At 48.9% G+C, this 24,401-nt stretch overlaps 1 protein-coding gene across 1 annotated transcript; it reads left to right on the top strand.

The window, feature by feature from the left end:
* Positions 1 to 12,833: 12,833 nt before the first annotated feature.
* Positions 12,834 to 22,489, top strand: LOC121786721. The gene is made up of 5 exons (XM_042185349.1): positions 12,834 to 13,214; positions 13,311 to 13,598; positions 13,886 to 14,303; positions 14,418 to 15,382; positions 22,046 to 22,489. The coding sequence occupies exons 1-5, from the start codon at positions 12,834 to 12,836 to the stop codon at positions 22,487 to 22,489; spliced, it is 2,496 nt and encodes an 831-aa protein (XP_042041283.1).
* Positions 22,490 to 24,401: the final 1,912 nt, after the last annotated feature.

Raw genomic sequence — 24,401 nt, 5'->3', positions numbered from 1 at the left:
AAAGATTTGTACCCTCACCTATGCCGGAAGACAAGCAGCTCCGGAAGAAGATTGATTTTGGGGCCGAGGGTAGCTCACCAGTCGGAAGGCCAAAATGTAAAGGCTCCATCTTCTCGTCGCCGGTGGATAACTCCCCCTCTCCCAACGGTGAAGAAGATCCTAAGAGCATTGAAGAAATCGCCGGTGCCGGAAAGGAGGGTGACGGTCCGGCCGACGACCTTGCGCCCGGTGCGGACATGGTAACCGGTGACGGAGGGGGGCTTAACCTACCACAAGATGGCCGAATGGAGAGAGAAGGCTCTAGCATGGGACAAGAGGCCTTGGGCGCGTTAGTCAATTTGCCCGAAATAGCCACAACAACTTCCCCTCCTTCCGAAAGTAAAATGGCGCTTTGCCAAGCTGGGCCGTGACGTGTTGCTGCTCCCAAAGGAGCCGTTGCACCCCGTACACAACAAAAAATGAAGCACCTTTTGCAGCAAGTCTACTTACCCAATCTTGCTATGGAGACAAAACCCACAAGCGAAAGTGCCTTTGTGCCTTTCCGCAATGAGAAGTCACGAGACCTGTGGGGAATTGAATTCCATCTAATCCCTAGTGAGAGAAGCTCTCCCTTCTCTCTAGAATTCGACCTCTCTCCCTCCCTCCCCTTTGAGGGAGGTGAAATGTGATTGTTGCATCCGACACATGGTGAAGTCCGGTGGTGAGCTTCTGAAGGGGGAGGCCACAGCCTTGATACACACGATGCAGCCCCCTTCCTCGCCGGAGTGGATGTTTCATTCGATTGCACGGCCCAAAACCAAAAGGGTTGGCACGCCCCACCCGGAGAAAGCTCGACAAGCCCTCAAACGAGCCAGTCTTGAATCTGGTTCGGAGGTGAGTCGGGCTAAGAAGAAGATGGTGTTCGAAATGGCTGATGGGCTCGTCGGCAAACTCCAAGGTGAAGGGAGGGGGTCGTCGGATGTTAAGCAAGCTCTTATTGGGGAGATGTTGAGCTCCTTAGCTCAAATGGCAAAGGATGAGAAAGCTTCAACAAAAGATTTGGAAGGTCTTGATGGTGAGGGGATGGCCGGAATTGCGCCGGCGCCGGCGACGGCTGGCCGGGACCTTGATGTCTCATGCTTGGAGTATGAGATGGTCAACAAGGAGACCAATGCAAGTACACCCCTCCATGTGACGCCTAGGCTAGAGGATGGGTTGGCATGTGACTCACAAAAGAAGGAAAAGACAAAGCTTACTTTGCTTGGGCTAGAGAATGATGGTCCATTTGAGGTAAATACCATTTTGAATTCAAATTCAGCACCATGTGCTATCCACACCCAATTTGGCATTGATGGAGACAAGAGGGACCATGTCACCGACGGCCGGCCGCCGGAGTACCCGCCGGAAAACCTGGTCCCGCCGGCGAATGCATGGAAGGAGGCTAAAAACTTGTTTGCACATGGGGGGACGGGGTGCATGGTGGGATCCTCAACACCACATAAAACCCATAAGGACGAGCCAATCCCACTCGACGCCGGCAAGGTCACACCTTTGGGGACGGCCGGAGACTTTGAAGGTACACCTTATCTATCCTTTACCGATGTTGAAACGGAATATCTCTCGGAGAAACTAGGACTAGCCATTGTTGGGAAGTTTTCCCACTCACTCCCTTCTTCTTTCCAAATTCAAAAAAGCTTAGGGGGTATGGGGCTAGTTGGTTCTTTCACTTGGAAATACTTGAATGCCAAGCACATCCTACTTCAAAAACAATACTTTTCTAGAGAGAGACGCTCCCCCTTCTCTCTAGCAATTCCCCCACCTTGATCCTTTTCGCCGTCCACCCACTCACACCCACGACCCGCCGCGACTCCCTCACGCCGACCACCACACCTCACCCCCCCACAACCCGCCGAGACCTTTTCCACGCCGGTCGTGTCACCATCCCTCCTCAACTCCACCGTCTCCCCACCTTGGTTCGGCGCTGCGGTCACACCCTCGGCTGGCCATGCCGGACCCCCCCCACGAACCCAACCCCGGCCCCACCAGACCCCGAGGAGGCTAGGTCCATCCCGGACCAATTTATGATTTTTCACTCATGCGATGACCCAACACCAAAGGTCTCGGCCAAAGATTTGAAAATGCAAAGCAAGAAGAATAGGATGATGGCTAGGAAGAGCACGCCGGCACCTCTCACAAAAGGTCATGGCCGGAAAAGGTTCGTACCTTCTCCACTCCCGGAGGACAAACAACTTAGGAAGAAGCTCGACTTTGGAGAAGAGGAGACCTCCGAGCCCGAGTCATCCGTCCCGAGCCCCGACCTTGATAGCCTTAAATCCAAGGTAAATCTTTTTCCGGCTTGCTCCATTGATAGCAAGGAAGCACTTGGCCTAGGAGCCCTTCCTAAAGCCCCCACATCCGAGGATGGGGTCCAAATGGAAGTGGTGGTTCACGGAGATGCACCGGCGGCGGAGGTGGCGCCACCCTTCGACCATGGACCCGTCTTGAGCGAGATGACCGTTGGAGGGGATGATGTCGGACCCCTAAACGTATCCCAAGAGGATTTGACCGTAGCATGTGTGCCAAAAAGTACATTGGGGAGTGAGATAGTCAACTTGCCCGAATTGGGCATGGGAACAATTCACCTTTCGGAAAGTGCTTTTGCCCCTTACCAAAACCGGAAGTCACATGTGGAGCCTTGCTCACCCCTACCAATGCAGCAAATGAATACAAAAAAGAGTGATATCCTCCAAATCATTCACCTGGCCGCGGCGGAGATGCTTGATGCGGCGGCGGCGCAGCCCCTCCTCGCCGAACCCTCACCGGCCACGGACTACACGGCGAAGGCCACCCTTCTCCCAGACCGGAGAGACAAAGATATCGAACCATGCGCGCCTCTCATTGAGCATGGCCCTTCCCTTGAAGATTTCCCACCTCTCGAAAAGGGAAGGACCCGGAAAATCCGAGCATCATTCGAAGCCGGCTCGGCGGTAGTGAGTACGGGATGGCCGAGGACCAATGCAATCCGCAACCCCCCTCGAGACACGTCCGCGCCTTCGGCCTCGGACACGCATGCGATGGACCCGACGCCGACCGAGATGGACATAGAAATGCCGCGGCCTCCTTACGCACCCAGGGTCGAGAGGGACTCGTGTGATGATCCGCGAACCGACCCAAACGGTGTGGCTAAATCAAAAGATAAGCCGACAAACAACCCTTTAGGAGGCAATACCGAGCCGGGCGTGAGGAACCCCACCAAGCCAAAATCCATGGCCGACATGGTGCGGGGGCCATCGGCGGTTGAAGGCCCGCAAGTCTTTGTCCCGGAGAACATCCAAAATATCGGCTTTGCTTCCACGTCAAACGGAGTGCCATCCATTTACTTCTCCGGGTCAGAAATCCAAAGGTTGGCCTCGTCCCTCGGCCATGCTATTGTAGGTAAGTTCTCGCACTCAATCCCGGCTTCCTATCAAATCCAAAAGGCTCTAGACAACATTAAGTTTTGCCGTGGCTATACTTGGAAATATATTAACGCCAAACATATTCTTGTTCAATTTGAGGACATGACGGACTATGCTCGGCTCCTAAGTGGACCCAAAGGGACACCGGTGTGGTTCATTGATCGGCATCCGATGAGAGTTTTCAAATGGTCTCCGGAATTTGACGCCTATTGTGAATCTCCAATTGCGGCTATATGGTGCAACCTAATTGGACTCCCGATCCACCTATTTGATCAATCGGCCCTCTATGCCATTGGGAAACTCCTTGGTAACCCGATCCAAGTAGATAGAGCGACGGCCAACAAATCAAGACTCTCCTTTGCGCGGCTATGCATTGAGATCGACATTACAAAGCCGCCACCCGACGAGATCATCCTTGACATTTGTGGGCGTCCTTTGGTGCAGCAAGTAAAGTGGGATAAGATCCCGTCCTACTGTGGAGAATGCAAACATGTCGGTCACAAGAGTGAAGTTTGTTACGCTTCCGGGAAGGCGGATCGACCTCCAAAACGAAATTACAACTTAGCAACACCAAAACAACCACAACACGGAGGAATAGGAGCTAAGAAGAACAATACTGATCCGAGGCACACCGATAATAACATGGAATGGAAACAACAAGGGAAACACAAGGGAAAGGAAAGCAACATCCGGATGAACCCGAGAGCCAATATGTACTCGGGGGCGGAGTGGTCGGGGCCGGACTTTTTGGGTGATATGCAAGGTGCCGGGAGTAAGGACATGATCCTCATCCATGATGAGCATACCACCACTTCACCTAAAGGGGTGCTCGCTAAATTCCCCTCTTTTGGAAATGGGCGCGGGGGTACGCCAAGAGGAGCGGATATGGCGCGGCGAGAAGTGAACCCGACTTCGGGGGCCCTTGTGCAACCGAAAGGCTTCTTTAAACCCTTCGACCTAGAGAAAACCGAGGCACAAGGGCCATCAAGTCACTTGAGTACTAACCGATATTTCACCCTCATGGCTCAAGAGAACTTCGTGGAGAATGATATGGAAGACGAGGAAAATTGGGATGATACCATCTCCCATAATGAAATCGATGAGGGCGCCAATCCCGCCTTTTTGGAGGCCGCGGCATCTCATGGGGAGAAGGACCTCCAAATCATTGAATTCCAAGGAGGGGGGTCAATCCCGCCGGGTACGAACTCCTCTTGTTAATCATGTCGTTAAATTTTCTATTTTGGAACGTTAGGGGAATCGCGAATGCGTCAACCCAAAACGTCCTAAAAAGACTAATTAAATCTCATAATATTTGTTTTCTTGCAATAATGGAGCCGCTTACCTCCCCTAATCCGGACAAATTCTCGAAAGTGTTGGGGCTGTCCTACAAGGGGACGAACACCAATGGGAAAATTTGGATTTTTGTGGAGGAAGGGATGGATTTTGTTGTGATGGATGACACGGACCAGCTGCTACATGGGAGGCTCACTTGTCCTCGGATCTCAACCCCTATTATGAACTCGGCCGTGTATGCTAAATGCACGAGAGGAGAGCGGCATGCCCTTTGGGAAAAGATGAGAGATATTGCCCAAGTTTCGGAGGGAATATCGTGGTTCATTGGAGGGGACTTCAACACAATCCTCTCCACTCGAGATAGGACGGGAAGCGACACAAATCGTCAGGCCGAAATGGTGGATTTCGCCGAGGCCATTGAGGATTGCAGACTAATGGACCCAGGCTATGATGGGGCTGAATTCACCTGGGCAAAGAACGGCCTCATGGAAAGGCTGGATAAGGTGTTGATTAGTGAGATGACGCCCCAATTGTTTGATGCAATAAGAGTCACTAACCTACCCCATATTGCTTCGGACCATGGGCCTCTCCTCGTCAGATGCAGGCTACCTAATGCCCACGGGGGTGGTAGAGCCTTCCGATTCCAAAACATGTGGGTCCGGCATGAGGGTTTTGGTGAGTTGGTGCAAGAAGATTGGATGGCTCCCACGGAGGCTGTGGGCCTCCTCAATTTGAAGATCAAGCTGGCTAGGATCAAACAAACGCTTAAAAGATGGAACAAGGAGGTTTTTGGGAATATACACGCCAGCCTCAAAACTTGTGAAGAGAACATTGCGCTGGCTCAAGCGGAGTTTGAAGGTGACCCCTCGGCCCGGAATAGAACAGGGGTCAACAAACAAATTGCTGAGTACATCCTTCTCCTTAAGATGGAGGAAGATTTTTGGCGTCAGAAGGCGGCCCTCCGTTGGTTGGAAGAAGGGGATAAAAACACTAGATTTTACCAAAGTTGGGTGAAGCAGAAGAGGATTCGGCTACGTATCCACAAGATTAACGCTAATGGGCGTGAACTTACGGATGACACGGCCATCAAAGAATCGGCGGTTGAGTTCTTTCAAAACCTCCTAGCCCCAAGCTACCCGGAGCTTGTGGATCCGGACCTCAGCCTCTTACATCCACTCCCTCCCTCGGAGCAGTTGGCGGGCCTCCCCAAACCCCCGGATGCGGATGAGGTGAAACGAGCTGTCTTCGATATCTCGGCCAATAGCGCGCCCGGCCCGGATGGCTTCTCGGCATTGTTCTTCCAAGCTTGTTGGGGCATTGTGGGGCCAGACGTGGTGGAAGCGGTTAGGCAATTTTTTGGTGGGGCTTTCCTCCCCCGCAGCTTCACGGCCACGAGTATCGTACTCATCCCCAAGAAGCCTTTACCCGAGACTTGGGGAGACTATAGGCCCATTAGCTTGTGTAACGTGATCAACAAGGTGATTACTAAAGTCCTCACGAGGCGCCTTGCCCCATTCCTTCCAAGTGTTGTTGCACCGAATCAAAGCGGGTTTGTCAAAGGGAGGCTCCTCAATGACAATGTACTCCTTGCACAGGAGATGTTCCATGAGCTCCATAGAAGTACACCAGCCCCTAATGTTGCTATCAAGATTGACATGGCTAAGGCCTATGATAGGGTTCAATGGCCGTTCCTCCTAAAAGTCCTCAAGCAAATGGGCTTCCCCGAACCTTGGGTGGCGCTCATAGAAAGGTGCATCGGGACATGCTGGTTCTCGATCCTTATCAACGGGGCCCCGACGGGCTTTTTCAAATCCACTCGTGGCCTTAGACAAGGGGACCCCATTTCCCCCGCCCTCTTCGTCCTTGCTGCGGACTATCTCTCGAGATCACTCGATAAACTTATCCTCGGAGACAAAGAGATGACATACAAAGCAACCCGAGGCAGCATGGAGATCAGCCACCTCGCCTATGCGGACGACATCATCATCTTCACGCAAGCGGCCGTAAACCCCCTCCGGAGGCTACGTGCATGTCTTGAGCATTATGCCGAGGTGTCCGGACAACAAATCAACCTCGGCAAGAGCAATTTCTACATCTCCGAGGCGCATGAAGGCTGGTCAAACATAATTCAAAGTGAAGGAGGTTTCTCACGAGGTACGTTCCCCTTCCTTTACCTTGGTGTCCCTATTTACCGGGGGGTGAAGCGCACGGATATGTTCATGTTTCTTCGAGAGAAAATCTCGGCTAGGATATCTGGATGGGCTCACCGACACCTTTCCTTTGGGGGGAGACTAACCTTGATAAAAAGCACACTTGAGGCGATTCCCTTACATATTTTTCAAGCGATCGAGCCAACCGGCGGAGCCCTCAAGCAATTAGATCAACAAGTGGCTCGCTTCTTTTGGGGGTCGAGTAATGAGAAGAAAAGGACGCACTGGATAGGATGGGATCAGGTTTGCCTACCCACGGCCGAAGGGGGCTTGGGCATTCGGAAGATCAAGGAGGTCTTACGTGCCTTTAATATTAAATTATGGTGGAGATTCCGGGAACAAAACTCCCTTTGGGCTACATACATGATGACTAAATATTGCCTTAAGGCGTCCCCACTCACAGCTAGAGCCTCGGGGAGGTGTAGCCCTACTTGGAAGAGGCTGTTGAAGGCTCGGGCATAGGCGCAACCGTACATTCGTTGGGTGGTGCGAGAAGGTAAGATATCATTTTGGGATGACCTATGGCTAGGAGAGGTTCCTTTGAGGGAACTTTGCCTTGATGATAGGGGAGGCCCTCTTGTCCATGTTGCTGATTACATTATCAATGGATCTTGGAATGAAGCCAAGTTGCGGATTCTACAAGCGCAAGCCGGCCTTACACAACACATCGTCCGGAAGATCCTTGACACGCCAATCATCCCGGAGGGGCCGGATGTGCCGAGATGGAGGCTTTCACGCAATGGGGAGTTCTCACTAGCATCAACTTGGGAGACCATCCGAACTCAAAGACCTATCATCCAAGGCCTTGATGACTTATGGAAAGCAGGCCTCACGTCTTCTATTGCTATCTTCATTTGGAGACTCCTATCCAACCGAATACCGGTGGATACGAAGCTACAGTGGAGAAGAATGGAAATGGCATCTAAGTGCCAATGCTGCCCTCATAGACCGGGCATCGAATCACTGCAGCATCTCTTCATCCAAGGGGCTGGCGCCCGAGGTGTGTGGAGGGAGTTTGACTCCTGGTTCGAGGGTTCTTCACCACCTCTCCGGATCAATGACACCATCCCAGAGAGGCTCGAAGTTTGGGCACGGAGAGTCCAACAACCCGGTAAGAAACACCTCAGCCGAGTGATGCCGTACCTTATTCTTTGGTTCATTTGGGCTGAGCGAAACAGGAGTCGTCATCAATCGGTGCAATTTAAGCCTTTCAATGTGGTATGGCAAGTGCAAATGTTCCTTCGAAATAGCATGGCCAATGGATCCTACAAACCGAAGCATTGGAAGGGAGTCCGCCTCAAGATCAACGTCCCGAGTCAGGCCGAGCCACGAAGGACCAGGCCCCTCGCGATGGTGGTCAAATGGAACCCGCCGGATGAACCGTGGATCAAACTCAACACTGACGGAGCATACATGGAGGCAACGGATAAAGCCGGGGGGGGAGGTCTTGTTCGTGACCACGAGGGCAACATGCTTGCAGCCTTTACCTCCCCACTCGAGGCTCACTCAGCCCTCGAAGCGGAGCTTCTGGCCATCCAATTCGGGTTGACGCTCGCCGCAGAATTCAGAAGGCCTATATGGGTTGAGTCGGATGCACAACAAGCGGTTAAGCTCCTAACTGGCACGCACTGGGGACCGGCCCATATTAGTCGGGTGATGGCACGACTAGCAATACTCAAGCGCCAACAAGACACCCGTATCACCTTCATCCACCAGGAAGGGAATAGAGCAGGAGATCTCCTCGCCAAAATGGGATTAGAAAGAAATGACTACTGGCGTATGAATGCCCTCACGGCACCAAGGCACCTCACAGCGATGATTAGGATGGATGCAATGGGTATCCCGAACTTTCGGGTCCATAATGAAGAGGAAGAATAGGCTCGAGTTTTGGTGGAAAGGGATTTAGTCTTTCTTTTTTGTTGAATTGTATTTTACCTTTTGAAAGGGAGTATGATGTGGTCCGGGCTTGTGGAACCGGACCGCATACTACTCCTAATTTTCGTGTAGGCACACCACTTTCGGGTGTGGCCACGTTTTGTATTCAACCACTTTTGAAATATAGGGATGAGGGACCCACGAACCCTCCACCGTGAAGGTGTTTGATTAAAAAAAAAAAAAAAAAAAAAAAAAGCACATCCTACTTCAATTCCAAGATATGTCTGATTATGCTAAGGTCTTAAGTTGCCCTAATGGGAGTCCGGTTTGGTTTGTTGACATTCACCCAATGAGGGTGTTCAAATGGGCGCCGGACTTTGATACGTTCTTTGAGTCGCCCATCGTTGCCGTGTGGTGCAATATCATGGGACTACCGGCCCATCTTTTTGAGGAATCGGCCCTCATGGCGATCGGAAAGCTATTAGGCAAGCCGTTACAAGCGGACCATGCCACAATCAATCAAACCCGGCTCTCTTTCGCTAGGATATGTGTTGAGATTGATATCTCCAACCCCCCGACGGAGGAGATCATGCTAAACATACTAGGCAAAAATTCAAGACACAAAGTAGCATGGGACCGTATCCCATTGTTTTGCGAGAATTGTAAGCATGTTGGGCATGTCATTGATGAGTGTCATGCGTTGGGAAGGAAGGGTCGTGTTGGAGGCAAGGATTACCGAACACCAACCAAGGCTTTCTACCCTAGCCACGATCACAAGATCATCCGTCGAGAATGGCGTCCAAAGGCGGCGATTAGGGTTGGCACCTCACCGAACATTGATCACACGAACAAGGAAAAAGATAGTGACAACCAAGAGAAGAACAAGGAGGGTACAATGAACGTCGATCCGTTGGCTCCTCGAGCGCCCCTTGGGAGTCAACCAAGCATGGACGAGGATGGATTTCAATTGGTGTCGAGGAAGAGGAAAGGCAAGGCACATAAGGGAGACATGCACTCCAAAGCTCAACACATCGACAATTTGCGTTTGAAAGACAATGTCGCCACGGTGTCATTCGATCGGGATGACTCTAGTGCGAACGAGCCGAGCACTTGCTCAATGAATGTCTCATGTGGGCTCCCCAACCGGGAGAAGGAAGGCTTCATCGAGGAACTTGATCCGGGAGGGATCGTTCATCGCGGGGGTATCCCTATTGCGGGCCTCAATTAAGTGACGGACCTTGGATTTTGTGATGTGAAGGTTGCACCATGTTAATTGTAATAGAATAGTGAAGAGTACATTGATGACCACTCTAGTTGGTAGGGAGGCCCTCGTTGTACTCTAATTGGTTTTGGTGAGACGTCACTTTTGGGCGGCTCGGTGTTCCTGGTTGTTCGTTGCAATTGTCCTTAGTAATGCACAGGTGTGGGTCCGCCTGAACCCTCCACCCTCGTGGTGCTTTTGATTAAAAAAAAAAAAGTCACGAGACCTCTTTGGAATTGAGGCCCCAATGCAGCCAAATGAGAAGGAGATCATCCACCTAGCCACCTTGGACTCGGCGGAAATGCTGGACGCTTTGGCCGCCCAACCACTTCTCGCTGCCGGGTCTCCGGAACCCGAGCCCATGGCGCCGGAGACGTACACCAACCATCGGCCGTGGATCGAACCAACAATACCAACAAGTGCTGAAACACACTTCCCATCCTATGAGGACTTCCCCCCCTTGGAAAAAAGGTGGACACTTAAAATCCGAGACACCTTTGAATCCGGGAAGCCACACTCAAGGGACTCCCAAACCGGGGCAAGGCCGAAGTGGGTAGATCGTCCGCTACAAAGTGCCAACACAAGCAATGTCAATTCCTTGGCCGACGTCAATCCAAGTATGATCGCGGCCAACCAAAGTGAAGCGGAGGGGAAGGATGCTGACCCGAGAGCCCCGAACCAGCCGGCGGAAACGATAGACCCAAAAGGAGAGGCTGCATCACGGGGCCCGACAATTGGTACCCATCAAGGGGGAGACGCGACACCCTCGGACCAACACGATAAGCTGAAATCGATGGCGGATCTTCTTAAAGGCTCTCCCGACCCCAACGGCCGACAAGCCTTCGAACCGGAAAAGCTCCAAAACATTGGTTTTGCCTCCGTGTCCAATGGCATCCCGGCCATCTACTTCTCCGGAGCCGAAACGCAAAAGCTCGCTGAAAGCATGGGGCACGCCATTGTGGGTAAGTTCTCCCACTCTATCCCAACGGGTTTTCAAATTCAAAAAGCTCTTGACAATATCAAATTCCGGTGTGGCTACAAATGGAAATACATTAACGCTAAACACATACTTATTCAATACGAGGACTTAGCGGACTAAGCTCGGCTTCTTGGCGGACCAAAGGGAACACCCGTGTGGTTCATCGACCGTCATCCAATGAGGGTGTTCAAATGGTCCCCGGACTTTGACGCATTTTGTGAGTCCCCGATTGCAGCAATCTGGTGCAACCTAATCGGCCTCCCAATCCACCTTTTCGACCAATCCGCCTTATTCGCCATCGGCAAGCTACTCGGGACTCCAATCCAAGTTGATCGAGCCACGGCTAACAAAACTAGACTCTCTTTTGCCCGAATTTGTGTTGAGATTGACATCACAAAACCGCCCCCCGAAGAAATAATCCTGGACATTTGTGGGCGGGAGACGATGCAACAAGTCCGGTGGGACAAGATACCACCCTATTGCCGGGAATGCAAGCACGTAGGCCATGCGAGCGATGTGTGCTACGCGACGGGGAAGAAGGAACGGCCACCAAGGAGAAACTACAGCAATGCCCCACCAAAACAGCCCCAACTCACGGACCAAGGCTCGAAAGGAAAGCAAGACACGGCAAAAATCGGCCCCGACGCCAATGAATGGAAACGCCAAGGAAAGAAAAAAGGAAAGGTGGTAGATCGAACAAGCAACAACTCAACGGGGACGGAGGCCGAGGAAACCTTTTGGGAGGGGCCGGACATTATGGGTGAAACTCAATATTGGAGGGGAATGCGTCCCGGTACACAAAGTGTGGGGAGCAAGAGTGGGGATGAGGAACGAAGGAAACCACCTCACACGGCCATCGAGCCAGCATCGCCAATTGACGGTGATATGGATGTGGAGTGGGGACGCCCCAATGCGAGTCGATCGACGTCCCCGCCTACACGAGGGACTTCGAGAGGGGGTGCGCGCCATGCAATGACGAGGGGGCGTGGCTACTTCTCGGCCAAGAACCACATGAGCACCAACCAATACTACTCCCTCATGGAAAATGGAGAATTTGATGTTGTAAATTGTGGGGACGCGGATGACTCGGCTATGGACGTGCAAGTGGGGAACGAGCCGGTTGGAGGCGACCTTCCTCTTGGCGGACGCCGAGGACCACACAAAGATCAAAGAGCAGCATCTAATTGAACACCAAGGAGGGTCCTCATCCCCTTCGGGTATGTATCCCACCTGTTAATGATGTCTTACAATATCATGTTTTGGAACGTGAGGGGAATTGCTAACGCGGCAACCCAACACGTATTAAAAAGATTGATTAAATGTCATAATGTTTTATTTCTTGCAATAATGGAACCGCTCACAACCCCTGATCCGGACCGTTTCTCCAAGGCCTTGGGGTTATCCTTCATTGGCTCGAACTCGACGGGGAAGATCTGGTTGTTTGTGGAAGAGGGATCTACTTTTGATATTAGTTGTGATTCGGAACAAATCCTACATGGGCGGCTCATGTCCCACCGCATCGCTAGTCCCCTAGCCATCTCGGCCGTATATGCCAAATGCACAAGATCCGAAAGATACCTCTTGTGGGACAAAATGAGAGAGATTGCCGGGCCCCTCGAAGGAACGCCATGGATTATTGGCGGTGACTTCAACACCATCCTATCACACCGAGACAGAATTGGGAGCGACACCAACGGGCAAGCCGAGATGGTCGATTTTGTGGAGGCAATTGAAGACTGCAGACTGCTTGACCCCGGGTTCGATGGAGTGGAGTTTACATGGGCCTCTTTGAAAGACTGGATAGAGTGCTTGTGAGCGAGGCATGGACTAGGGTCTTTGAGGCTACTCGGGTCACAAATCTCCCACGGATCGCATTGGACCACGGCCCAGTTCTAGCACGGTGCAAGACTCCAAACACCACTAATGGAGGCAAGGCTTTCAGGTTCCAGAATATGTGGATCCGGCATGGGGGATTTATGGATGTTGTGCAAAAAGCGTGGGAGGAGCCCACGGGGGCGGGTGGTCTCCTAAACATCCAAATCAAACATGCTAGAGTTAAGAGAGCTCTAAAAGAGTGGAACAAAGAGGTTTTCGGGAACATCCATGCTAATCTCAAGAACAAGGAGGAAGCTATTGCCCTGGCTCAATCCAATTTCGAGGCAAGGCCTACTCCCGTGAACAGGACATCGATCAACAAACACATTGCTGAGTACATCCTTTTGCTGAGAATGGAAGAGGACTTTTGGCGGCAAAAGGCAGCCCTGAGATGGCTGGCCGAGGGCGACAAGAACACCCGGTTCTATCAAAGCTGGGTGAAGCAAAAAAGGGTGCGTTTACGTATTCATTCGATTCGTGCGAATGGACAAGAGCTAACTGAGGAAGCGGAAATAAAGAAATCAGCAGTGGACTTCTTCCAACAACTTCTCGCGCCTAGCAACCCGCCCCTCGATGAGCCGGACCTCGACCTAATCCAGCAAGCCCACACAGTCGAGCAATTTGCAGATATTGCGAACGCGCCGGATGCGAACGAGGTCAAGAATACTGTCTTTAGTATCTCCGGAGATAGTGCACCCTGACCCGATGGCTTCTCGGCCTGTTTCTACCAAGCCTGCTGGAACATTGTGGGATTGGAGCTGGTGGAAGCAATAGGACAGTTCTTCAGGGGGGGCGTTCCTACCACGTAGCATTACGGCCACAAGCATCGTCCTCATCCCAAAGAAGGCATCGCCCGAGTCATGGACCGACTACCGAACCCATCAGCCTCTGTAATGTCTTAAACAAAATCATCACCAAGGTACTCACAACTCGACTCTCCCCTTTCCTTCCGCAGGTCATCTCTCCAAACCAAAGCGGCTTCGTTAAAGGGCGGCTCCTCAATGATAATGCGCTCTTGGCTCAAGAGATGTTTCATGAGCTTGCACGATGCTCCCCAGCGCCAAATGTAGAGGTGAAGATTGATATGGCTAAAGCCTACGACAGGGTCCAGTGGCCTTTCCTCTTTAAGGTGCTCCGACGCATGGGTTTCCCGGATGCATGGATCTCGCTTATGGAGAGGTGTATAGGCTCGTGTTGGTTCTCGATTCTTATCAATGGGGCACCTTCAGGATTCTTCAGATCGACACGGGGACTGCGACAAGGCGACCCGATATCCCCTGCGTTGTTTGTGATTGCTGCAGAGTACCTATCGCGAGCTCTGGACAAGCTCATTCTAGGCCAAAAGGAGATGACCTTCAAAGCCTCCCGGAGATGCATCGAGATCAGCCATCTAGCCTATGCGGACGACTTAATTATTTTTACACAAGCGGCGGCGACACCCTTGCGCCGGCTCAGAGCTTGTCTTGAGCATTATGAAAAAGTTTCAGGCCAACAAGTTAGCCTCCCCAAGAGCAATTTCTACATTGCTGACGCACATGAGCAATGGGCAAACTCGATCCAAGAGGAAGGGGGCTTCTCTAGAGGGGACTTCCCGTTCCTCTACTTAGGGGTCCCCATCTATCGGGGTGTAAAGCGCACGGACATGTTCCTTTTCCTCCGAGAAAAGATTGCAAGACGGATTTCAGGCTGGGCGCACCGGCACTTATCTTTTGGAGGGAGGCTCACGCTTATTAAGAGCACCCTTGCAGCGATTCCCTTGCATATCTTCCAAGCCATTGAACCCACCGCCGGCACTCTAAAACATATTGATCAACAAATGGCTCGATTCTTCTGGGGCTCTACGAGTGAGAGGAAGCGGACCCACTGGATTGGCTGGGACCAAATGTGCCTCCCCACTGATGAAGGGGGGCTCGGGATCCGTAAAACTAAGGAGGTTCTACGCGCCTTCAACATTAAACTTTGGTGGCGCTTCCGGGAGCAAAATTCCCTGTGGGCGAAATATATGATGGCAAAATATTATTCTAACTCCACGCCCCTTACCCTGAGATTGCCGAGCAGGAGTAGCCCGACGTGGAGGAGGCTGTCGAGAGCCTGGACCCTCGCACAACCACACATTAGGTGGCTGGTGGGACAAGGAAACATCTATTTTTGGGACGATATCTGGGTCGGCAACGCCCCACTCAAGGAGCTCAGCCTTGATGAAAGGGGAAGACCAACCACGCGGGCGTCGGAGTTCATTAGGAATGGCGTCTGGGATGTACCTAAGCTCCAACTTCTTCATGACCAGGCCGGCCTCCCACAACACATCATTGATCGCATCATCAATATCCCAATCCTCCATGGTGAACAGGATATCCCGAGGTGGACCCTTTCCAATCACGGGGAATTCACGATGGCCACGACGTGGGAAACAATCCGAGGACAACACCCGACCATTCAGGGGCTGAGTGATGTTTGGAAGACGGGCCTCACTACCTCCATTTCCATCTTTATCTGGAGGCTACTCTCCAATCGGGTGCCGGTTGACACAAAACTTCAGTGGATGGAGATTGAGCTGGCCTCCAAGTGCCAATGCTGCCCCCATCGTCCGAATATCGATTCCCTCCAACACCTCTTCATTCAGGGATACGGAGCTCGAAGGGTTTGGAGTGAGTTCGACGCATGGTTCGATGGCCCTTCCCCTCGCCTCCGAATCAATGATACGATCCCTACGAGAATTGAAGTGTGGGCGCGAAGGTGTCAACAGCTGACCATGAAGCATCTTAGCCGAGCCACCCCATACCTCATATTGTGGTTCATATGGTCGGAGAGAAACAGGAGCCGCCACCAAGGCACACAGTTCAAACCGCACAATGTGATTTGGCAGGTCCACATGTTCATTCGGAATTCATAGGGCTAATGGAAGTTTGAAGCCGAAGCACTGGAAGGGAGTTAAACTTGGAATAAACATCCCTCAACAATCGGAAGCAGCTAGGGCGCTACCTCTAGCCATGGCGATCAAATGGAATCCTCCGAATCAGCCATGGATAAAACTTAATACGGACGCCTCCTTTAATGAAGCGACTGACTAAGCAGGGGGGGAGGAATCATACGGGACCATTCGGGCAAGATGCTTGTAGCCTTCACTACGCCCCTTGAAGCACACTCAGTGCTTGAGGCCGAGCTCATGGCCATGATCCACGGGTTGAGCATAGCCATGGAATTCGGCCTACCAATCTGGATCGAAGCGGATGCGGAACAAGCAATCAAATTGGTTAATGGAACAGGATGGGGAACAAGCAATCAAATTGGCGCAATTGGTCTTGCTAAAGCGCCAACTCAAATTTCGAGCCACGTTCATACACCGGGAGGGGAACAAAGCAGCGGATTTTTTTGCGAAAATTGGCCCGGAACAAGAAAGTGGCCTATGAATGCAGCATAATTCAGCCCCGAGAGAGCTTTTGGACTTCATCCGATTGGACGAAATGGGAGTGCTACACGTCCGAAACCTAGATGGGAACGGACACTAGAGCCGGCAATGAGAAGATGGGAGATCATAGCGTTTTATTGTCACTTGATTGTAATTTTGTCGGGAGTATGATGAGGTCCGACCCTTGTGGGATCGGACCGCATACTACTCTTGGTTTTTGTCTTGGCACACCACCTTTGGGTGGTGCCGCACTTTGTAATTACCTCATTTTGAAATATAGGGATGAGGGACCCACGAACCCTCCACCGTAAAGGTGTTAGATTAAAAAAAAAAAAAAGCTAAATTTTCACACTCTATTCCGGCTTCGCACCAAATTCAAAAGGCTCTCGAAAAAATTAAATTTCGTTGTGGCTTTACTTGGAAATACATTAATGCTAAACACATTCTTGTGCAATTCGAGGACATTGCGGATTATGCTCGGCTCTTAAGTGGCCCAAAAGGCACGCCGGTTTGGCTTACTGATCGTCACCCGATGAGAGTTTTCAAATGGTCGCCCGAATTTGATGCATATTGTGAATCACCCATTGCGGCAATTTGGTGCAACCTTATCGGTCTTCCCATACATCTCTTTGATCAATCAGCCCTTTTCGCCATAGGAAAGCTGCTTGGCACGCCAATTCAGATTGATCGAGCAACGGCCAACAAATCTCGCCTCTCCTTCGCTCGAATATGCATCGAAATCGACATTACACGGCCACCCCCCCGAGGAGATCATCTTGGACATATGTGGACAGGAAGTGGTGCAGCAAGTAAAATGGGATAAAATTCCACCGTATTGCGGACAATGTAAACACGTGGGGCATAGGAGTGAGGTATGTTATGCGGCAAAGCCGTAGGAACGTCCACCAAAACGGAACTATAATGTAGCCCCACCGAAACAGCCACAACAAGGGGAACGAGGAACCAAGAGCACCACAGTCTGAGACAAAATGAATCCAATACGAAATGGCAACAACAAGGGAAGAACAAAGCCAAGGAAAGTCAGCCAAGTACGAGTTCGAAGGCTAGAGGAGGCAATGGTCCGGGAGGGCTAGGCCCGGACATCATGGGGGACATGCCGGGTGAACATGGCTCGGAGATGGTTCCCTATCACAACAAAAAGGAGCGGTAAGGGCCCTAAATCCGCAATCAACCGAGAGTTGGGAGGAATGCTTACCTTTTGCTGAATTTGCTTATAATCGAAGTGTTCATTCTGCTACTAACTTTTCTCCATTTGAAGTTGTGTATGGTTTTAATCCATTGAGCCCACTAGATTTGATCCCAATACCTATTGAAGATCGTGCAAGTCTTGATGGAAAAGCTAAGGCCGAAATGGTGAAAAGATTGCATGAAAGGGTAAGACTCAACATTGAAAAGAGGACAGAACAATATGCAAAGCAAGCCAACAAGGGTCGGAAACAAGTCATCTTTGAGCCGGGAGATTTGGTTTGGTTGCATATGAGAAAGGAGAGATTTCCTTCGAAAAGAAAGTCCAAGTTGCAGCCAAGAGGAGATGGACCATTCCAAGTGATTGGAAAAGTCAATGATAATGCTTACAAACTTGACTTACCTGGTGAGTTTAATGTAAGTGCTACTTTCAATGTTTCTGATTTATCTCCTTATGTTGGTGAATTAGATTCGAGGACGAATCCTCTTGAAGAAGAAGGGAATGATGGAGCTACACCCAAGCTGATCTACAAGGACAAGAAGATGGATCCATTGTTCATTCAAAGTGGACCAATTACAAGAGCTAGAGCTAAGAAGATAAAGGAGTCCATGATGCTTTTAGTTGATGAAGTAAAAGCCCAATTCCAAGACCAATCTATATTGGGCCAAATGGTGAATATTATTCAAGTTAGTGGGCAGCCCAATGCATGAAGTTTTGAGTCACTATATATCACATTTTGGAGGCCCAAATTGAAGATACATGATGCATTTTCGTCCAAGTTGGAGCAACCAAAATGAAGACTCATTTTTAAGTTACTTTTTGAGTTAAATAAGTGACTTTAGATGTCCTAAAGTCACACCAATAGTTTAGGAGTTACTTTTCACTTATTATGAGTCATTCTAAAGGTCTTAAGTTGTACTAATGATATGAGACTTTCAAGAGTCCATTCTAGCCTATAAATAGGCTTGTAAGCATGTCATTTGAGGACACCATTGATCAAATACGAAAATAGACTTTGTCTTGTGAGTTGAATTCTCTTTGTAGAGTTTTTCACTTGTTTGGAACTTATCAAGATACTTTGAGCAAGTTCTTGTGGCGTTCAACCATACCGAGGTTCTTGGCTGATCATATAGCCAACGGGTCGAGGTTTTCCAAGCTCTGGAAGTGGATCAAACCAGATTATCAATCAAGGGAGTCCGCTGCCAAACCTTATACGTGGGGTTCTTGGATCAATATATCCAACGGGTCCTTCGTCCTATCCCAATCCATATCATTTGGTATCACGAGCCATCTGGTATTGATCTATTCTTAGCTTTACCTTACATTCATATCTTAGTTTCAAAAAAAAAATTGAAAAAAAAAAGTGAGAAAGGCTAGCACAACTTTATATTCATTTTATCTAGTTGTTGCAAAAAAAAGAAAAAAAAAGGGGCCAAAAAAAAAAAGTACATATAGTAAACATCTTTACCTTCTTTTATCCATTATCTTTTTTTGCTTTACAAAAAGAAGCAAACAAAAAAACCAGAAAAAAAAAAACCCAAATACATTTTTCACATCATTTTCTCGACCATTTCCTTTCATCCTTCATTCAAGGGCTAAAGTTGGTTGATTGCTATTTGTTCTTGTTTGTTCTTGATTTGTTTTATACTTGTGTTTTCTTTGCAAAAGAGAAAGAGTGGTAAAAGGCTTGAGAGGTGAGGTTATTTGAGGGGAGGTAAAAGCCAACGAGTGATATACACGAGTGTTTTGTGAGGTTTATTTTTTGTGTGATACACGAGTGAACTGTGAGGATGGATTCTACTGACGATCATATTCCAGTTGATCCTACGTTGAAAGCCATGCAACAACAATTTGCAAGGTTTGCACGGATTCTGGAAAGTGTTTCAGGGCGGTTGGAGAGGCTAGAAGTTCAGGCAACAAATGAAAATAATAACGAGGAGGAAGAGAGTGGAGGAGAAGATGATGCTTCATATAGGCATCGAAATGAGAGACGTGGAAACGGTAGAAGAGGGCGTACAAATGAAGTGGATGGTGATTTGAGAAGCATCAAACTGAAGATCCCAACATTCCAAGGAAGGAGTGACCTCGAAGCTTATTTGGAGTGGGAGAAAAAGGTGGATCTCATCTTTGAATGTCACAACTATTCCGAGGAGAAAAAGGTTAGACTTGCTGCTATTGAATTCGCTGACTATGCTATAGTTTGGTGGGATCAATTGACAACTAGTACAAGGCGATATGGAGGAAGACCGGTTTCGACTTGGGAAGAAATGAAAAGCATAATGCGTAAGAGATTTGTACCTTCTCATTATTTTCGTGAATTGTATCAAAAATTACAATCTATGAAACAAGGTACTAAATCTGTTGATGAGTACTACAAAGACATGGAGATTGCCATGATTAGGGCAAATGTTGAAGAAGATAGAGAAGCAACTATGGCTCGATTCTTATGTGGGCTGAATAGGGAGATTGCAAACATTGTAGAGCTTCAACACTATGTGGAGTTGGAGGACTCATATGGCCATGAAGGTGGAGGGACAATTGAAGAAGAAGGGAACAATCCAAAAGAATTTTTCAACAAGTTCTCATTCTTCAAGGACAAAAGAGTCCACTTCATCCAAATCCAATTTTGGGGCAGGTTCTAAACCCCAAAATGAAGCGTCGACATCCAAGTCCAAAGAATTTGAGAAGGGTAAAGGTATTTCTACTTCTACTTCTACTCGAAATAGAGATATCAAATGTTTTCGTTGTCAAGGTGTTGGACACATTGCATCTCAATGTCCAAACAAAAGGGTGATGATTTTGAAGCCAAATGGAGAGATAGAATCTGAAAGTGAACGTGAAGATGATGATGATGAGGAGGAGGATAAACAATTGGAGGAGATTGGACCAGAACATGGAGAACTTTTGGTCGTTCGAAGGGCTCTAAACATGCAAAACAGAAATGATGATCAACAAAGGGAGAACATCTTCCACACAAGGTGTTTGGTCCAAGGTAAACTTTGCATAATGATTATTGATAGTGGTAGTTGTGCAAATGTTGCAAGTTCTGAAATGGTGGAAAAGTTGAGCTTAACAACGGAAAAACATCCTAATCCGTACAAGCTACAATGGCTTAATGAATGTGGAGAAATTCGAGTGACTAAGCGAGTTCTAATTTCGTTTTCAATTGGCAATTATAAAGATGATGTTCTTTGTGATGTTGTGCCAATGCATGCTAGTCACATTCTTTTGGGGATGCCATGGCAGTTTGATCGTAGAGTGACTTATGATGGATTTCACAACCACTACACCTTCAAGCACAACAACAAGTCTATCATGCTTGTCTCTTTGACACCTCAACAAGTTCAAGAAGATCAACAGAAATTATCTCAAGCAAGGAGAGCTCGTGAGGTTGAGAGAAAAAAAAGCGAGGGCATTGAAAAAGAGTCGAGTGAAAAGAGTCGAGAGAAAAGTAAGAATGAGGGAAAAGAAAAAAAGAATTTCTATGTGAGAGCAAAAGAAATAAAGAGTGCAATAGTTAAAGAAAAGAGTGTTTTCATCTTAGTGTACAAAGAGTCTTTGTTTACCACTAACGAATTAACCACTTCTTTGTCAAGTACTTTTGTGTCTCTTTTACAAGAATTCGAGGATGTCTTTCCCGAGGATGAACCAAGTGGATTACCTCCATTAAGAGGTATTGAACATCAAATTGACTTTGTTCCCGGTGCAGTTCTACCAAACCGACCAGCCTATAGGGCCAATCCCGAAGAGACTAAGGAAATTCAAAGGCAAGTGCAAGAGTTGTTGGAGAAAGGAAAAATCGGTGAGAGCATGAGTCCATGTGCTGTGCCGTTAATTGTTGTTTCTAAGAAAGATGGATCATAAAGGATGTGCACCGACTGTCGAGCAATCAACAAAATCACTGTAAAGTATCGCTATCCTATTCCTAGGCTAGATGATATGCTTGATGAATTGCATGGATCTGTTGTGTTTAGTAAGATCGATTTGAAAAGTGGTTATCATCAAATTCGCATTAGAGAATGAGATGAATGGAAAACAGCCTTTAAAACAAAATTTGGTCTATATGAGTGGTTAGTCATGCCTTTTGGTTTAACTAATGCACCAAGCACTTTCATGAGATTGATGCACCATGTTTTGAGAAAATTCATTGGAAAATTTGTGGTTGTTTATTTTGATGATATTCTTGTCTATAGCAAAAATGTGGATGAACATCTTAACCATGTGCATGCTATTTTGGACACCTTAAGAAAAGAATCATTGTATGCTAATCTCAAGAAGTGTTCATTTTGCATGGATAAAGTTGTTTTTCTTGGTTTTGTTATAAGTGCTAATGGGATTGAAATGGAAAAGGAGAAGGTGAAAGCTATTTTAGAATGGCCAATTCCTCAAAATGTAGCACAAGTTAGAAGTTTTCATGGTCTTTCAAGTTTTTATAGGAGGTTTGTCAAGGATTTTAGTACAATTGCTGCACCTTTGAATGAAATTGTGAAATTGTCAAGGATTCTAAAGCTTTGGGGATGAATTTTAAGGCAGCAAACTCCAACGGGAAGATATGGTTTTTTGTGGAGGAAGGGGCGGATTTTGAGGTGGTGGACGACTCGGACCAAATACTCCATGGGAAATGCCCGCGGCTACCTTATTCCATTATGGTGTCGGCCGTGTACGCAAAGTGTACTAGGGGAGAACGAGTTGCGCTTTGGGACAAAATGAGAGAAATTTCAGTAAACACCGAAGGGATGCCTTGGATCATTGGCGGGAATTTTAACACCATCCTCTCTACACCAGATAGGGCAGGAAGTGACACTAATCGACAAACGGAGATGATCGACTTCGCCAAAGCAATCGAGGACTGCAGAATACTTAACCCAGGCTACGACGGGTCGGACTTTACGTGGGCCAAGAATGGCCTCTTCGAAAGACTAGATCGGGTGTTGGTAAATTAACCATGGGCCCGAATCTTTGAAGCGGTAAGGGCAACAAACCTTCCGCGGGTGGCCTCGGATCATGGCACGGTGCTGGTGCGGTGCAAGCTGCCAAGTACTCACTCCGGGGGCAGCCCCTTCCGCTTTCAAAATATGTGGATCCGCCATGATGGCTTCAGTGATCTAGTTCGAGAAGATTGGGGCAAGCTGACGGAAGCACAAGGTCTTCTCAACCTCCAAATCAAACTTGCTAGAATCAAGAAAACCTTGAAGATATGGAACAAGGAGGTCTTTGGGAATAACCACACTAATCTCAGGGACTTTGAAGGGAAAATTGTGAAGGCCCAAGCCGACTTTGAGGAGAGGCCTTCGCCAGAGTATAGGATGGGAATTAACAAACTCATTGCCAAGTACATTTGTCTCTTGAGAATGGAGGAAGATTTCTGGCGTCAAAAAGCTACTCTCCGATGGCTCACGGAGGGAGATAAAAATACGAGATTCTATCAAAGTTGGGTTAAGCAAAAGAGAATCCGGATGCGTATTCACAAGATTAACGCTGACGGACGGGAACTCTCTGATGAAGCGGAGATTAGAGAGTCGGCGGTTCTTTTCTTCCAAAAACTCCTAGCTCCCGACCCCTTGGCGCTAATGGAGCCGGATCTTAGCCTTATAGACCCACTCCCTCCCTCGGACGACATGGGCGCATTGGCCGAAGAGCCGGGTGAGGAGGAGATCAAAAGAGCCGTATTTGGCATCTCGGGAGACAGTGCCCCAGGCCCGGATGGTTTCACGGCCTCCTTCTTCCAAGCTTGTTGGGGTATTATCGGATCGGATGTGGTTGCAACAATTTGCCAATTCTTTCGAGGGGCCTTCCTCCCCCGAAGTGTCACGGCAACAAGTATAGTCCTCATCCCCAAAAAAGAATCGTCGGACTCGTGGGGTGACTACCGCCCCATTAGTCTATGCAACGTCATCAACAAGGTCATCACAAAAATTCACACGGCAAGGTTAGCTCCCCTTCTCCCACGCCTTATTTCTCCGAACCAAAGTGGCTTTGTGAAAGGCCACCTCCTCAACGATAACGTCTTGCTGGCCCAAGAAATGTTCCATGAGATCTCGAAGTGCAACCCAGCCCCGAACGTAGCGGTCAAGATTGACATGGCGAAGGCCAATGTCCGTGTCCAGTGGCCATTCTTATTTAGCATACTTCGCCAAATGGGATTCCCAAACCCGTGGATCTCCATGATAGAAAGATGTGTCGGCTCATGTTGGTTTTCGGTGACAATCAATGGCATCCCTTCGGGGTTCTTCAAGTCAACCCGCGGCCTTAGGCAAGGCGACCCCATTTCCCCGGCCTTATTTGTTATTGCGGCGGAATATCTCTCAAAGGCACTCGACAAGCTAATTTTGGGACAGAAGGAAATGACATTTAAAGCCACTCAAAAGTGCTTGGAGATCAACCATCTTGCCTACGCCGACGATATCATCATCTTTACCCAAGCGGCGACCACTCCCCTTAGGCGGCTCCGGTCATGCCTAGAAGATTATGAGAAGGTGTCAGGGCAACAAATCAATCTCTCAAAGAGCAACTTCTACATTGCCGATTGTCATGAAGAGAGTGCTAATCTCATACAATCCGAGGGAGGTTTCTCACAAGGTACCTTTCCTTTCCTCTACCTAGGGGTTCCTATTTATCGTGGCATCCAACGAACAGATATGTTTATGTTCCTTCGGGAAAAGATAGCAGCACGAATCTCCGGATGGGCTCACCGTCACCTATCCTTTGGAGGAAGGCTTACACTTATCAAGAGCACACTAGAGGCGGTACCTCTTCCCATTTTCCAGGCCATTGAGCCCACGGCCGGGGCGCTCAAACTTTTTTATCAACAATTGGCACGCTTCTTTTGGGGCTCGACCAATGAGAGAAAAAAGA

Source organism: Salvia splendens, chromosome 22, assembly GCF_004379255.2.
Source record: "Salvia splendens isolate huo1 chromosome 22, SspV2, whole genome shotgun sequence".
Lineage (NCBI taxonomy): Eukaryota > Viridiplantae > Streptophyta > Magnoliopsida > Lamiales > Lamiaceae > Salvia > Salvia splendens.
Note: the sequence above shows the minus strand (reverse complement) of the source record. Positions and strands in the feature narration are given on the sequence as shown.